The sequence below is a fragment of the Phragmites australis genome, chromosome 4, assembly GCF_958298935.1.
Source record: "Phragmites australis chromosome 4, lpPhrAust1.1, whole genome shotgun sequence".
In the NCBI taxonomy this organism is placed as follows: domain Eukaryota; kingdom Viridiplantae; phylum Streptophyta; class Magnoliopsida; order Poales; family Poaceae; genus Phragmites; species Phragmites australis.
Genome location: NC_084924.1, coordinates 48,296,264 through 48,311,198, shown reverse-complemented (window position 1 = coordinate 48,311,198; position 14,935 = coordinate 48,296,264). Strand labels below are relative to the sequence as shown.

General features: G+C 41.5%; 3 protein-coding genes across 3 annotated transcripts; 1 reads left to right on the top strand and 2 right to left on the bottom strand.

The window, feature by feature from the left end:
* Positions 1–2,822: 2,822 nt before the first annotated feature.
* On the bottom strand, positions 2,823–3,951 carry LOC133914526 (probable E3 ubiquitin-protein ligase ATL45). Its single transcript, XM_062357626.1, has one exon. The coding sequence runs from the start codon at positions 3,834–3,836 to the stop codon at positions 3,225–3,227; it is 612 nt and encodes a 203-aa protein (XP_062213610.1). The 5' UTR covers positions 3,837–3,951; the 3' UTR covers positions 2,823–3,224.
* Positions 3,952–7,014: 3,063 nt separating this feature from the next.
* LOC133917005 (dolichyl-diphosphooligosaccharide--protein glycosyltransferase subunit 1A-like) lies at positions 7,015–11,609 on the bottom strand. Its single transcript, XM_062360924.1, has 10 exons — positions 11,395–11,609; positions 11,234–11,278; positions 10,064–10,692; positions 9,815–9,962; positions 9,553–9,729; positions 9,062–9,130; positions 8,882–8,971; positions 8,518–8,676; positions 7,663–7,887; positions 7,015–7,420 (listed from the first exon to the last, which is right to left on the bottom strand). Exons 1-10 carry the CDS (start codon positions 11,485–11,487, stop codon positions 7,229–7,231), a joined length of 1,827 nt encoding a protein of 608 aa, XP_062216908.1. The 5' UTR covers positions 11,488–11,609; the 3' UTR covers positions 7,015–7,228.
* A 721-nt stretch (positions 11,610–12,330) lies between these two features.
* Positions 12,331–14,921, top strand: LOC133917003 (uncharacterized). The gene is made up of 8 exons (XM_062360922.1): positions 12,331–12,650; positions 12,763–12,828; positions 12,922–12,964; positions 13,305–13,359; positions 13,524–13,572; positions 13,757–13,824; positions 13,943–14,060; positions 14,528–14,921. Exons 1-8 carry the CDS (start codon positions 12,507–12,509, stop codon positions 14,639–14,641), a joined length of 657 nt encoding a protein of 218 aa, XP_062216906.1. The 5' UTR covers positions 12,331–12,506; the 3' UTR covers positions 14,642–14,921.
* The last annotated feature ends 14 nt before the right edge of the window (positions 14,922–14,935 follow it).

The following is a 14,935-nucleotide window of genomic DNA, read 5'->3' as shown; positions in this document are numbered from 1 at the left end:
ACTTCCACTTTGATTTGACTGCCAGTCATTTAAGGTTGTATGTACTTAGGTTATCTTGTCCGGGTTTCAAACTTTGAAACCCTAATCTTTTGGCGGTATTTTACAAATATTTTTGAAACACGATGGTATATTATTATCCAAGTATGCATCATTTATATATTTTTTCATGCATGCATTCTTGATTCGTTTAGAGAATGTAGCGTCGACGGTCTAAGTGACTGAAGGTGACGCCGAGTAACCTGAGTTTTGTGAGTGCTGTGCGGGCAATATTAGGCAACCGCCAGAGCAGCAAGGTAAGCATTTAGGCATATTGCACCCTTTTGGTTGAATTGAATAGAGTCTAAATTGATAAGTCATTGTTTAGGTATGTTTGCATGTTTAGCGAGTTATTGTTGGATTTATATGTGTAGAATCTATGTTGATTGCATTACTACTATCATGAGTTTTTGATCATCTATATCCTTATAGCCTTGATAATATTATTGATGTCTAACTTAAGAGTTATTTAAAATGCTTAGCAATGCATAGATTCTTAGTAGAAGTCGAGCGATGGTTCAACTATTGTTCACGAGCTTAGGGCTTACTTATTGTTCACAATTACAATGATAATGATGTGAGATCAATGAGATGTGAGAATGAGACGAGATATGGGCAGTGCTAAGGGTAGGTCGGCAGTGGAACCTAGATACGAAAGACCGCTTGTATCTTTTAAACACCATCCGTCAGTGCTATTGGCTTTAGCACTTTCCGTACAACCACATATTCGAATAATGGACGAATGCGCTGAGTACCATACGCAGTGCTAACGCTTGCCTTACGACCTTATGATGTGTAAGAAAAATAAATGAGAAGTAAGGTAGCGGGGAGCCAAAAGTGTCCGGGACACGCTCGCGGTAACCCCGTTGCCATAGGGGCATATGTAAGTGAGTAGTTCCAGGTAGGAGAAAGGTTGTCTCGGGGGCCAAGAGGATGGACTCAGGTCGTGTTGGTAAAGTTGTACTCCCATGCAGGGTGTAAGAACAATTCGAATTGCTGCGCTCTCGGTTATGAGCATACTTCTGTTCATCTGCATCGAAGTTTTCAAATTTAGGGATATAGCATGATATGTCAGGTTTGGTTGTTGAGGATTATTGAGTACATGAGATGATTCTTGTTACATTTATGTGCAAATTGATGTTGCGAGGTAGATGTGAGTCGAGTTAAGTCTAGATGCTCATACATATATGTTAGGTTTCTTACGCATATGAATTTACTTAACCCTATGGGCTACTCCTTGCTAATGACTCAAATACATAATCCTTAGAATCGGATTATTTATATGTATCCACAATGGATTAAGTCTTACGAGTATCTTCGTACTCACTCTGCTCTTTCGAGTTTCAAAGGTGAGAAGGAGCTTGTGTTTCGCTACTTCACGCCCGTCGATGTAGATGGTGGGAATGAGTAGTGCAAACTACTCATGTAGCAAGACTTTTAGGTGGAGCCTAAGGGTATATGATTTTACCTAGCTTTTGTTGGTTCATGGATGTTAATCTTTTGTTGCCTATTTTCTAGTTTTGTTTAGTAGGTGAATTGCTCTTTATCCTCCTAGCTTTCTGTTGTTGTAAATTGTGTAAATAGTTGAATACTTAAGAACTTATAATATAATTTAATTACTCAGTCTTTTTTAAAATTTATTGTGATGTTTTTTTGAAAGACATGTGTTCCGATCTTGAGCATAAAATACGTGCCGGAACCACCGAGATGGTATTCTGATTAATCATTATGGTTGTGATTAAATAAATAATCATCCTTATGATTAATTAAAATACTATTTAAACATTTTCTTACACCACCCCTCTCTTTCTCCCTCCGGTGCCTCCCTCTTACTTCGCTCCGACCTCCTCTCTCCCTTCGGTCTCTCTTTCTCTCTGTGAGTCGCATGGGCAATAGCCCAACCAGTCTTATCTACACACCCCCACCCTCTCTCACACTGCCGAGTAGGCCCCACTGACCACCGACCTTATCCACAAATTAAGCTAAAGGCATAAGCTGGAGAAATAGCTACAAAGAAATAAATAGAAATACGTATAAAACATTTATATTTTTAAAATAACTACAAAGGAATAAATAGGAAAAATATGTAATAAAAAACTAAAGTCATTATAGATATTGTAAAACCTAAGCCGTTATCTAACCTCGCAATCCAGATAGCTAAACAACTTTTAACTTTTAATCCTTCAATTTTTCACGATCCACAATCCATAACTAAAATAAACGATCTCTTAATCCACCGACATTTGCTTCCGGGAAAAATCACAGGCGATCAGGGGGTTAGAAATTTCGAGTCTTAATCCTAAATTGTCAGATGCCAACAGAGAACTTCAGCAGCAGCCTCGGACCAACAAGGCCCTGTGGTATGTTGAAACAAGTAGCATTTGTCTGCTCTAAGTGTAGGGGCAAAGCTACGGTAGCCCACCTCAGTGCATAGGTATAGGAGATTTTTTTTTTGATTATTAGCAATTTAATTTTACTTTTTATATACCATATAGTTTCAAATATGTACATCTAAATATAGATATATTGAAGTATACACTCGGATATTTAGAACACTAACTTTGCTCCTGTTTAAGATCATATTTGATAGAGCTTCTGCTCCGAGATTTATACATGATCTGAAGTTTGTAAGATAAAATAAAATAATTTAATATCTATTTTCATATAAAATAAGAATAAGATTAGCTAAACCAAAAACCCTCCATTTGCCCGTAGCTCCGGCTTAATTTTTTTTTTTTGGAGCTAAGTGACATTAACATCAGTTGTTCTAATGAATGAACGCTATTGAGAATCTAAATGCGGCTCACGTTAAATATTCTCAAGAAAATGTTATTACAATAACAAACGAAGTAAAATTCCACATGGAAAGTTGCTTTTCAGTTTCACATCTAGTCCCTATGATGTTTTCACCCGTTCTTGAACAAAGTATGTACAGACTCGTTTAACCCACATTCTCTTCCCCATCAACGTGATTGATAAAAGTGAATTTTACAGCATCAACCTCATAATCTGGTACCTATCAACATCTCTGCAATACCACCAGAATCCAAATCCTCGGGGAGAACAGAGAACGAACAAGTGATCTCCAGTGTAGTGGAACGAAATACCTCACTGACCTGTGGGCCACAGAGGGTGAAGTGGCAGCTAAACATTACCGGCGTCAACCGGGACCCACTTGTCAGATCAAGCTAAGGCAGGAAACCGGTAGCCCCGTCGCCGCTGGCGCCGGACGAGGAGGAGGCCTCCTCCATGGCGGCCTCGCACTTGCGGCACCGCTTGGGCTCGGGCGGCAGCTTGGGTGGCGCATCAACGATGAGAACGCGGCGGCAGGATGGGCAGGAGGAGTGGGCGCCGAGCCAGGTGTCGACGCACGCGACGTGGAAACAGTGCCCGCACTGTGGCAGCACGCGGATCTCCTCCTTCTCCGCGAACTCCGACAGGCAGATGGCGCACTCCGCCAGGATCTTCTCCCCCCCGGCCACAGCCGACGATCCCCCGCGCGCAGCGATAGCGGCCGCCAGGGCGTCCTCGTAGGCCAGCTTCGGCAGCGCGCGGAGCGCCTTCTTCCTGAGCCCCTTGCTCGCCGCGGCCGCGCCCTGAGAGGCGGAGGAAACGCCGCGGCGGGAGCCCGCGCATCGGGCGACGGCGGCGAGGCCGACGACGCAGATGAGCGCGCAGAGGAGCGCTGCGAGGATGACGACGACGTCGGAGTCGACGGCGAGCGGGTCCGGGGGCTCGGCGGCGGGGAGGGTGGGGTACTGGCCGGAGTTGGTCTGCAGGAAGCGCCGCGCCGACGCCATTGGCCGGATCGGGCGGGGTGGCAGGGGAAGGCGAAAGGGATCAGGGGGCGGGGAGGTTGGAGCAATGGCCTGATGGGTACACGGACGGCTGGGGTTCGCGGAGGGACGGTATGATTGCTCGCAATCGGTGGAATTTATACATTTTAACCCTTTCAAAAATATATTCTACAAATAGATCTCTAAAGAACAATATATATAAAAAATATCTTTTTTACGGGGCCATAATATTTGACGCCGTAGTTGAATAATATGGTGACGTGATAATTAGTATGGTGCTAGTGATCTTTACTTTTAACTTGAAAGATCATATATGATAATTATCATGATATCGATTATCACATCACCGTATTATTCAACCACGTCGTCAAATATCGTGGCATCGGAAAAAAAATATTTTTTGACATTGTTTCCCTATATATTCATGAGTAAAAAATGTTTTTGAAAAACACCAGAGTCTAAAAATTCCACCTCGCAATAGTGTCTCTTCTTTTGAAGGGAAAGAATTATCAGTGATACATTCCAAAAATTCCTATATTTCCTTTTAGTAGGCGGGGCTCAATAAATTTCTTTACCACCTAATTTTTTTGTTTTCTTAAAATTCCCATCTTCCATATGAGTTGGGAAAAAATCACCCCACGATCCTGCCTAACTATAATCTATTTTCTATTTTATATATAGTTTTTTATATCAAATGGTTTAGAGACAAATCAATTTTATTTTTTAAAAGAAATTGAGCTATTTTTCTAAATTTTAACCAAAAATTTATCTATCGCTGACAAAATTATAATAAATTAAAAAAAATTAATTTATCGGTGGCCCCATAAATTTCTGCTACCTTAAATAAAACCCTACCCGTGCGTCATCCCGGCTCGGTTTGGTCACCTGCCTCGGTTCGTACTTGTGTCTGCTCGTGCCCGTCTATCGTAGGCGACGGGATCGCTGCGACTGCACCGATTCTTGGCCGCTCCGTGATGAACAGTGCAGATAAATCGATACAGTGCCAACTGCCACAGTGATTTTTGGTATAGTATTTCTGCTACAATACTACTGCAGTATTCCGTGCGGCCCCGATCACCTGCTTCGCATCCGACAACCGCTTGCAGTCGCACTAGCGACTGCTTGAGTTGCAGTCGCGGTAGGGTAGAGTTGCCGTTGCCGTGATGGGCGCACGGACAGGCTTGGCCGCTGTTGCGTCGATCAATCAATCAATCAATCAAACTCCATAGTCGATGCTCCAATCATCCAACCGATTACCGATCGTTGTAGAGACTGTAGGGAGTAGCATAGATGTGGCAGGAATCTGGAAGTTTCTGCCTGCAGGTAACTCGTGGCGCCTGCCTGATCGATCGATGTGGTTCGCGTAGCGTGCGTCAGGAAAAAAGGGAGAAATGGCTTCGCAAACTCTGTTCGATCCGAGGCAGCGAAGGTGCAAGGAGAAGCAGAGGAGGTTCTTGGCTTGCGCATCACTTCTCTGCCAAATGGAGTTTGTTTGTGAGAGCCCCAAAGAAGAGCTGACAAGAAAAGTTTTGCGAGAGGAAGGTTTCGATCTAAGCAACGATCCATTCATACATGATATCCTCGTGTAATCATGTAGTATGTTATATTCTTTCTGATCATAAATATTTGTTGTTTTTATTTTTTTTACATGTAACTTTAAATATTATTTTTTATATTAATATACAGTTATAATATTAATAAAATTATAATTATGAAAGTATTTTTTAAGATAAATTTATGCATGTGATTTTTATATTTCTAAATTAAATATTTTAGAAGTTATTGACGATGAAAATTTTAAAATTTTAACTATTTTAATCAAAACGATAAGTATTTATAACTAAAAAATAATATATAACAAGTAGCGTCACAAAACTAAAACTGGCACCCCATATTCTCGTTGAAATAGGTTGTAATGGTCTGATGGACAGGCACTTCTAGTGCGATGCAGCGGGGCTATGAAAGACTAGCTAAACTTTTGTGAACTTTCCTGAAAACTTTTGACGGAGTAATTGATTTATGATAGGAAAGGTAGAGATGTCGATGCAGCAGTAAATCCAAAAAATAAGATTAAACCTCCTAGCACTAAAAGAAAAGGGTATTCATCACCAACTCGAGATCGCACGCCACAAGCTTTCGTTACAGTAGGTCACGTAAAGAGAATCTACAAACTACTGATCACTGCTCTTTAGATGTGATCCTAAAGAATCGTGAATTAAAGCAGTGTGATCCTTGCCAAAAAGCAAACCCTCTTCAGTTTCACACATGTGAAACTCCTTTTTAGCCTCAGTCAGTCAGCTTTGATGGGGATCACAGACAACTATTAAGGTGGCTCGTAATGCTCCTTATGTCATAGGTGATGACGGAGAGAAGATACATCATCCGGTCACGAATACATGATTTTTGGACAAATTTTCAATTAAACTTTTAAAACTTTGAGTATCAAAATACTATATAATATATAGAGTAGAAAAATATAAAAATCATATATATAGATTTATTTCAAGAAGTATTTTCATAATACCATAACTTTATTGTGTTTTACAAATATATTCTTACCGAAAATAGTGATCAAAATTATACCTCAAAGACTGTGCCATTGTCTTTATAACCGAAGGGAGTAGTTAGTAAGAAATTAATGTAAGAAAACATATTTTTATAAATTTTGAATTTATAAAAAAGGTCGAATGAAACAAGTCAGACTCACGTGTGGGCCATGGGGCGAACCGGGATGGCTCCATCCGTGATTTTTTTTTATCTACTCGTGCCGAATCTAAGGGACATATTTATTCATTTTAGAGATCATCTTATTCCATATTAATTTCAAACCAAACACCAAAAAATAAAAACCACCATCCTCCCATCTTACCCCATTTCGTGAACCAAACACACTCCAATAGGATCGAGAGAAGGGGATGCGCGTCTAGATCTACAAGGAACGACCCCGGCCTGCAGTAGAATCAAGATAAGGGGATGCGCAACTACGCCATGGTGGTGACGGCATGAAGAAGACGCTGCAGCAACCCCAATGCGACCCCGTGCGAAGTCTTCCGTCTTGGATTTCTCACTGATTTCTTGTGTGAGACACGAGCTCGTTCCCTCCCCTCTTTAAATTGCTTGCCAACGTCAAATTTTTTACTTAGCTGGATAGCTAATTAATGCATAAACAAAACGAAGTCCAAAAGGTAAAGGTTACGTATGGCATTTTTATCAGATGCAAAATTTAATCCGTTCCAGAATGATTGCAGTGCCTAATCATGTTACATGGTCGTTGCAATTTCCAGACCCCAAAGGGGAAAACGATGGTCACCGACACAATCGAAGTACTGGATTTCAACGTCGCGGCAAAACCAGCTGAGTCTAATCACTAAAGATATATGATGCCACAGATTCGCTCAAATCTCGCTAATGTACTCTAGAAGAGATTCGACCTCTTGCCTCAGGGCAGCAATTTTCTGCTGCTGCAAAGCAATCCTGTTCTCTATGTCTTGCCCACGCAGCTTCTTCTCAAAGCTGTCGACAACTGTGGAATGCCTTGTCATGAGCTTCTCCTGCATCTCTCTCTCCTTTACAATCAAGTCCTCGACCTGCATCAGAAAGCAAACAAAATGGAACCTCTACTATTAATGTACATGCAGAAAGGAAGTTTATATTCAAATCACTTGAGACATGCCAAGATAACCTCTACTATTAATGTACATGCAGAAAGGAAGTTTATATTCAAATCACTTGAGACATGCCAAGATACACCAGTATCAAATCCAGTTTCTAGACTTCATTTCTTGGTATGCCCAACGCAAGATATGTTTGGTTAATAATAACAACAAACCTTTGGCCATATCTTATAAGACTGGGGAGATGACTGTAGAGACGTCAACAGTGGCTTCAGCTCTTTCGATAGCTCCTTAAACTGTGCATCAGCAGCTTTACGAGCTGCCTTGCAAGACTGAATGTCTCCTGTTCTAGACAAATCACGCAATGAGACCTCCAGTTTATCATGAACCGCTAAGCATTGGTCAAAGATGCCCTGGATTTTCTGAACAGTGACTTGTACCTGTACCGGAAAGTATGAAATTAGCACTGCAGAAATTAGCACCGCAGAAAATAAAAGGCAGTTCCTACAAGATCAAAATAATAACAGACGTTCATACTGCAGTAATTCAAGACTTATTCAAAACTCTGGTCAATTATCAAACTTGGGCTCCCCTACTAGCAAGGTTGTAAATCCATTCATAGTTACAGTTCGCTGCACGAATGCCACAATGGTTAAGCCTTCACTCTTGTCAGTTCTCTCAATAGTTGTTAACCTAATCCTGCATAATGGGCTCCCGTGCAACATCACACATTAGTGGAAGTATAATAGACGGGATTATTATTTGAGGAAATGTCCAGTGTTTCAATGCTTCCCTAACTATTATATCATCCCCACAAATAATTTCAGCAGTTCAGGTTGACCTGTTTATTATTCCCACTGTGAAGTATATATTCAGAACACTGTTTAATTTTGGTCTGTAAACTGATCATCAGTATTATGCCCAGTGCTCTGCGGTGAATGTGACATCACATAAGAAAATATCATAGTACAAGAGGCAAAAAAAGGAAGACAATCACAGGCAGATCTAAAACAGTTTTCAGCAAGCCATCGATCCTTGAAATCTTTTCGGAATCTTAAATAATCATTTACCTCGTCCCACTGCAGCTTGGCCAAATAAGAAGGAGAGTTCTTGGAGATTGACATGTCAGTGTGCATGTAAACAATACAGGCCACAAACAGGAGGAGGAATCCAGTAATCAGCATCATTGGCTCTCTGAGCAAGGATATATTATTGAATCTGTAGGACACCTGCATATTGCAAAGGAATCAGCAAACAAGTTCGCATTGGTTCATACGTCTCAAACTATCAATAAAAAACAATTTAACTCAGTTTGAGATCAAGTACTTCATTTTCTTTACAGATTATTTGGTTGGATTAAGGGTTTAGCACATATTATCCTTTTCATAAAACAGTGTCCAAATAAATCACTCAATAATTAATCTGAAGACAAACCTGGAAATACAAATTATGCTCTGGAATAACATCAGGCTTCTCCAAGACAACAACTGGTCTTCCAACAATGTCAAGATGTGAATACTTCACCTGCACCACAGATCACTGCTGTTATAAAAATAAATGAATCCTCGAATAGGATCAGAAATTTGCTCAGTACATCATTCAGCGAGAAACCACCTCTTGCCACTGCTTTGTTGGAAAGGGAACTGAAACTTCAATATCCTTTGAACCTTCAGGTAGTACAACCTGTCCAATAAAAAAAACTTACAAGGGGGAATTGAAAGTAAAAGCAATACAGTCACTACAAAGAGTCAAGGAATATGAAAAAATAATAGCATGACATCACTTAATCAGTGATGCCTGCATGAACTTATTCACATTCCTGATCTAAGGCTCAGGCAATAAGGTGATAATTCTGACTGGCAGATAACACTATGGGATGAAATCATGAAAGGCAACATAAACAGGTAACAAAATTTAGAAAAAAAAGTGCCAATTTCTAATTCAGTTCCAAACAACTAACGGTCACTTCATCTGCAAGTTGTTATGCCTAGTAGGATTTAAATTGTGGAACAGTGGAACTCGTAGATCAAAATGTAGAACACAAGGGGAAAACGGAAAGGCTTATCTCCTTGGAGATATTTGTTCGATGCACTCTCACACCATACCTTTACAGTAAGCTTTTCTATGAGAATTTCCTCCATTGGAGAACCAAATGTGATATTAAGAAACCTCTTTCCATCAGAATAGAAAACAAAGTCTTGAAGAGGTAAACCATAACCAATGGTAAAGGTTGTTTGCCACCCGCCAAACAACGGAAACCTTGGTTCAATTTCCAGCTGGGTCTGAAATAAGAAAGCTTGATTTGTGAAACTATTCGGCAAGAGTTATTGAAACAACCTTGATAACTGAGATAAATAACAAGAGTACCTTCTTAGAATCACTCCATAAATGTGATGTTGAAATATTACCAATCTCATCTCTGTAATAAATAGAGTGAGCCCTTGGAGGCAGTCTAGCAATAAGATGCCTAAAAGAAGAAACCCCTCTTACGTAAGGCCTGGATTGGTAGTCAATCCTGCAAGGGGAACAGATAATTAGTTACTTCTGGCAATAATTTATCTCTCTAGTTACAAGTTGAGATACTTAAAACTTAAAACAGAAGTTAGAAAGGAGAACCTGGAAAATTCACCCTTAAGTCTGGCACCACCATGGACAATGTTGTAGTGTTCCATAATCTGCACATTTCCCCAGTGAGATATCTCTATCTCCCTTATAACTTCCTTTGCGACTGCAAAAGGGTTGTTGTTCTCGAAGTGCACAATCACAGGTGAGAAGGAAAACGAGGGAAGATCTTCAAATGGCCCATATTTTAGTTCTGAATCCACAAGTTTTGCGTTTGGAAGCCTTGTGTATGATTCAACCCTTCCGCCAGGCAATCTGATAGTAAGTGTCTGTACCTTAACAGGGTAAGGTGAAAGATAGTGAGCACTATCCTGATAGACAACAAGTTGCGCTTCAGCTTGAGTGATTTCTTCTGGGAATGGTTGGAGTGAGTGCGTAAATACAGTCAGGACATCCAAATGTAGATTTTTCCCCTTTTCCAAAGGTTTGGGTAACAATGCTGAAAAGAACCTTAGTTCTGGGGGAGCACCAGAAGGTTGAACAACTTCAATCGGCAGAACAGTACTTGGACCCTTCAGTTTTCCTTCAGTACCGAATGCTCTTATAGCTGCTAAGTTCTTGGCTTGGATATTGGGAAAAGCCACTAAAACTTGAGCGACAGGATCTGGGCCAACATTTTCAACCTAAACAAAATGGGGACTGTGTAAGTTCTAGTGTAACAGCAAAATCCCAACATATCACACATGCATGAGTAAGCTCAATTCCATCCAGACATGAGCGCTTGCCTGAGACATGTCATTATTATAACAGAAAGGTTCCAAATTACCGTTGTGGGTTTTAGGACTCATAGCAGGTATTGCCGATACAGTGAAACACTGATGCCTATACATAAACCATAGCCGAACAACCATCCACTAGAAATTGGTTAAAAGAAGCTGCTCGAATTTCGTGGGATAGAGAACTGGACATATCTAAATTTTGGCAACCGTAATTTGGACACTGGTGAATAGACCTGTAGGCATGAACATGTGCAGGATTCACTCCGTGAAATGCTAACTTCATTGACGAATCGCAGCATCTTATTCAGGATAAGGCTAATGAGACGAAGTCACACGATGCAAACAGCAAAGTAGCAAATTACTATGAGACGGGAGTTCAACAGGTTGCAACAGTCCTTCAGCGAGAAACGACTTAACACTAGAGAAACAGAGCGCAGCAACACACCTTGAGGGAAGCGAGGACGCGAACGATATGCGAAGTCAGATCAACCTGCAACGACAGAGAAGAACCCGCGCAGCGTTAGATCCGAGGCAGCTAAGGCGGGCTGAGATGGGAGTCAAGACTCCGAGATCTGAAGCGCGAGAGGCGACGAGGACACTACTGACCCTCCGATCTGCCCTGGAGATGACGAGATCGGCGCGCGCGGTGGATGCGAGGACGAGGAGGAGGAGGGCGGCGAGGCGGGGAGGCGTCGCCATCTTCCGCTAGCCAGATCGCGTCGGAGAGTTGGCTTCGCGGCGAGATGTGGGAGGAGACGCTTTAAACCCTCGGGTTCTGCCTGCGCCTGCCTGAGAAGAGGAGAGGCTGCGCGGCCGGCCGGGTCAATGATTTTAATTTTCATTCATTAACACAGCAGTCCATTTTATTTTACTTATAGAAAAAACACATTCCTTCTTAAAAAAATGACGGACTCAGGCCCAGTTACCGGTGATGGGTGCAGTGCTAAGTTGGATCTCGAGATGGAATAGAGTCTGTTTGTTTGGGTTTTGTTTCTGTTTTTTTTGAAAAATTATGTTTTTAGTTTTTTAAAAAATTATTTTTATTTGAATTTTTTAAAAAAATTCTCAACACGCTACTTCTTAAAAAATTATTTTTAATTTATTTTTCTCAGAAGCAGGAAGCAAGTTTCTATCTTATTAAAAATTATTTTTCAACAAACTTATTTATTTGAGCTTCTAACTTCTATGCTTCTAACAAAAACAGAAATAAAAAACAAACAGGGAAGAAGCGGTCTGCTCTTTTTTCTAAGGGTATGATTGAAACACTACTGCCGGTAACCGTGCACGAGGTTATCATCTTTCTCCCGTATAATTAAATATGTTTTTTATAGATTAAATGGATTATAGTGATGATGAAAAAATAAAAATAAAATAATAACAAATAAGTAAGTTTATTTTGTAAAATGATATAGGAGTAATTACCTTATATCTTTCTATTTAAATAAGGAATCTTCTCCGATCGTTTCGGGGTTTCTGTCCGTTTTTTCCCCCGATCTGGACCTGTTTCTGCGACTCTAGCCCGTCGCGCGGTGGAGACTGGACGGTTTGACGGAACCAACCCAAAACGACCCGATCACCCGAGAAGACCCAACCGGCCGGACCCGCCTCCGCCCGAGAAGACCCACCGGCTGCACTCGGGAAGACACCGACGCGCGACTACGCCGCCGCGGCGTCCACCTCCGCGCGCTTCTGGTGACCTCCCCACTCGCGGCCCCGCCATGCGCGCCGAGGCCACCCAGGCCAGCGCCTTCACCGCCGGGGCCGTGCACGTGCTCTGCTTCGCCGGCCTCGCTGCCGCCCACTCCCTCGCTGGCCGCGGCGCGCTCGTCTCCGACCCCGCGCTCGCCCTCCGCCTCCTCGTGGTACTCTCACTCCCCTTCCCGTCCCCTCATTTCACCTCGCCGCTGCCGCATCTTCGACTTCCCCATCCTTCCATCTCTTCTGATTCCAACTGAGCTTCTCTTCTTCATTTAGGTCTGTGAAGCGCCCGTTGTCATCGCTGTGTTCAGCTATCTCCGGCGGGACTCCAAATGCTGCTCGGTGCGGATCGCGTGCGACCTGTTCGTTCAATTGTTTCTTTAAATTTCGATGCCAGATTTTACAGTTGGGTGATTGGGTTTTCTGTTATTGCAGTTTCTTAAGGCGGCTGCGAGAGGATTGCTCGGCTTGCCCGTAGGTTGGCTCTCTTGACTGCATTTTAGCTTTGATGAGGCTTCTTAGCTATGATGATGAACACAACACTATGACATAACTCTCTTCTTCTTCTTTTAAAAAAATGAACAGCACCATGCTGGAAATCTGAGTCATTAGTCAGTACTCACTACTTAGTAATACCACCCGGTTTGATCTTGTGGACTAACGGTCAAAAAGTCAGTTTGCTCTTGTGGAATAACAGTCAAACTGTTTAGTTATCTAGGATCTGTTTATTTTTCCTCTTTTCATTTCCTTGATCTTATGGAAATTCATTTTTCTAAGAAAAAACACAAAATCTTATTGTACACAATGTTATCTGGCAGGAGCGTTCCTAAATGCATTTGGAGCAATTGTTCTTGGTGCACCAGTTGGAATTAAGTAAGTGTAGTCTGACAAGAACTTTGATTAATCATGACTAGGATTGGCATTCGTACTTCTTTCTGTGTAATTGTATCCTGTATCTGATTTTAGTATAATGCACCAGGATATTTCAGTTCATAGATACTAGCAGTCCTTTATTTGATGGGGTCGTGCATTTGCAGGTACTGGATAGCAACAACTTATTGGTCACTTCTCATGTCCCTGTTCACAGTAAGTGTGATTTCCTCTGCTTTACTTGCACTAAGGTTAGCACTTGAGTACTTGCTCACAAGATTGTAGAACTAGTAGTTTTGCCAGTCTTGTGTTGGCAGTTCTGGACATCGAGTTACCACTTCATATTTACTATATAACTGTGGGAAATCGGGGAACAGCAAGCTAATGCATGACCTTGCAGTTTGTTCCCGCAGCATGTGTCTTCGGAGCATCCAAGACTGATTGGCAGAATATGCTTTCTCATTCCATGTATGTTCCTGACTCCTCATAAACTCTGAATGCTAGAAGTTCATCCAAGATATATTTTTTTGTACTGTCCAGCGACTGCGGCCTGACATTCTAATTGATCGTATATTTTACATATCAGTTATTTCGTACCAACTGATGTTATGAACTACGTGATCTCTGCACCTTGTCATGGAGCAGTAATAGGAGCATGGCTCGGTACTTGGCCTATGCCCCTTGACTGGGAGAGACCTTGGCAGGTAAAGATGCCATCTTTGAATCTTGTGCAGTATATTGGAACACCTAGCCATGGAAAAAAAGCATGATCGTATGGATATGCCTGTGCACTTTTAGTAGTTAACATAACCACTGAAACAGTAGCTCTTTAGAACAACATTAAAACAGGAACAGTACCTGCCCATATTGGTATATTCTCATGGAAATTGGGTAATTGGTAAAATTACCATCCTGATTACCTGACTGAAATTTCTGAGAGCTGCGACATGAAATTCATTGGTTTGCCGAACATACTGTTGCATGTTGCTGCTTTTGAACTACTTGATATCATGATCCCTTTTTTTCTAAACTAAATCATAGGTCTTACTTTCAGTAAAGTATTTAGTGGCACAACGATGATAATTCCTTTGCTGGGCTTTACAGCTGACTACTGTAATTGCCTCCACGTCCCTTTGGCTACTTACTATTCTTTTCCTTTGATCTTTCTTAGGAATGGCCAATCTGTGTCACCTGTGGTGCAGTTGCTGGGCATTTGATTGGAATGGTAGTGTCATTTGTCCTAATAGTTGTTCACAAGAGAAGGGTTCGTGCAAAAGCTGATTAACCCATGGATGATGAGTGCTGCCGTGCTTTTTTTTTTATCTGGTTAGATATGATGGATCCAGATTCATATAGTGTACAACCGTTCTCCTCACAAAGCTATGTATTTGTTGATTAGCTTTCTTCTTGTAGTGTGAGTGCTGATGGCTCTCAATAGATTCATCCAGGTTCACATTGTTAGCTCTTTCAGCTAGCCTTTTTGCAGCTGTACATTAGTTTCTTGAATGTAATGAGAAAAACCGCTGTTTACTTTTTCTATAGAGAAGAGGGAGGTTTAGGTGTTGTGAAATGCTCCTTT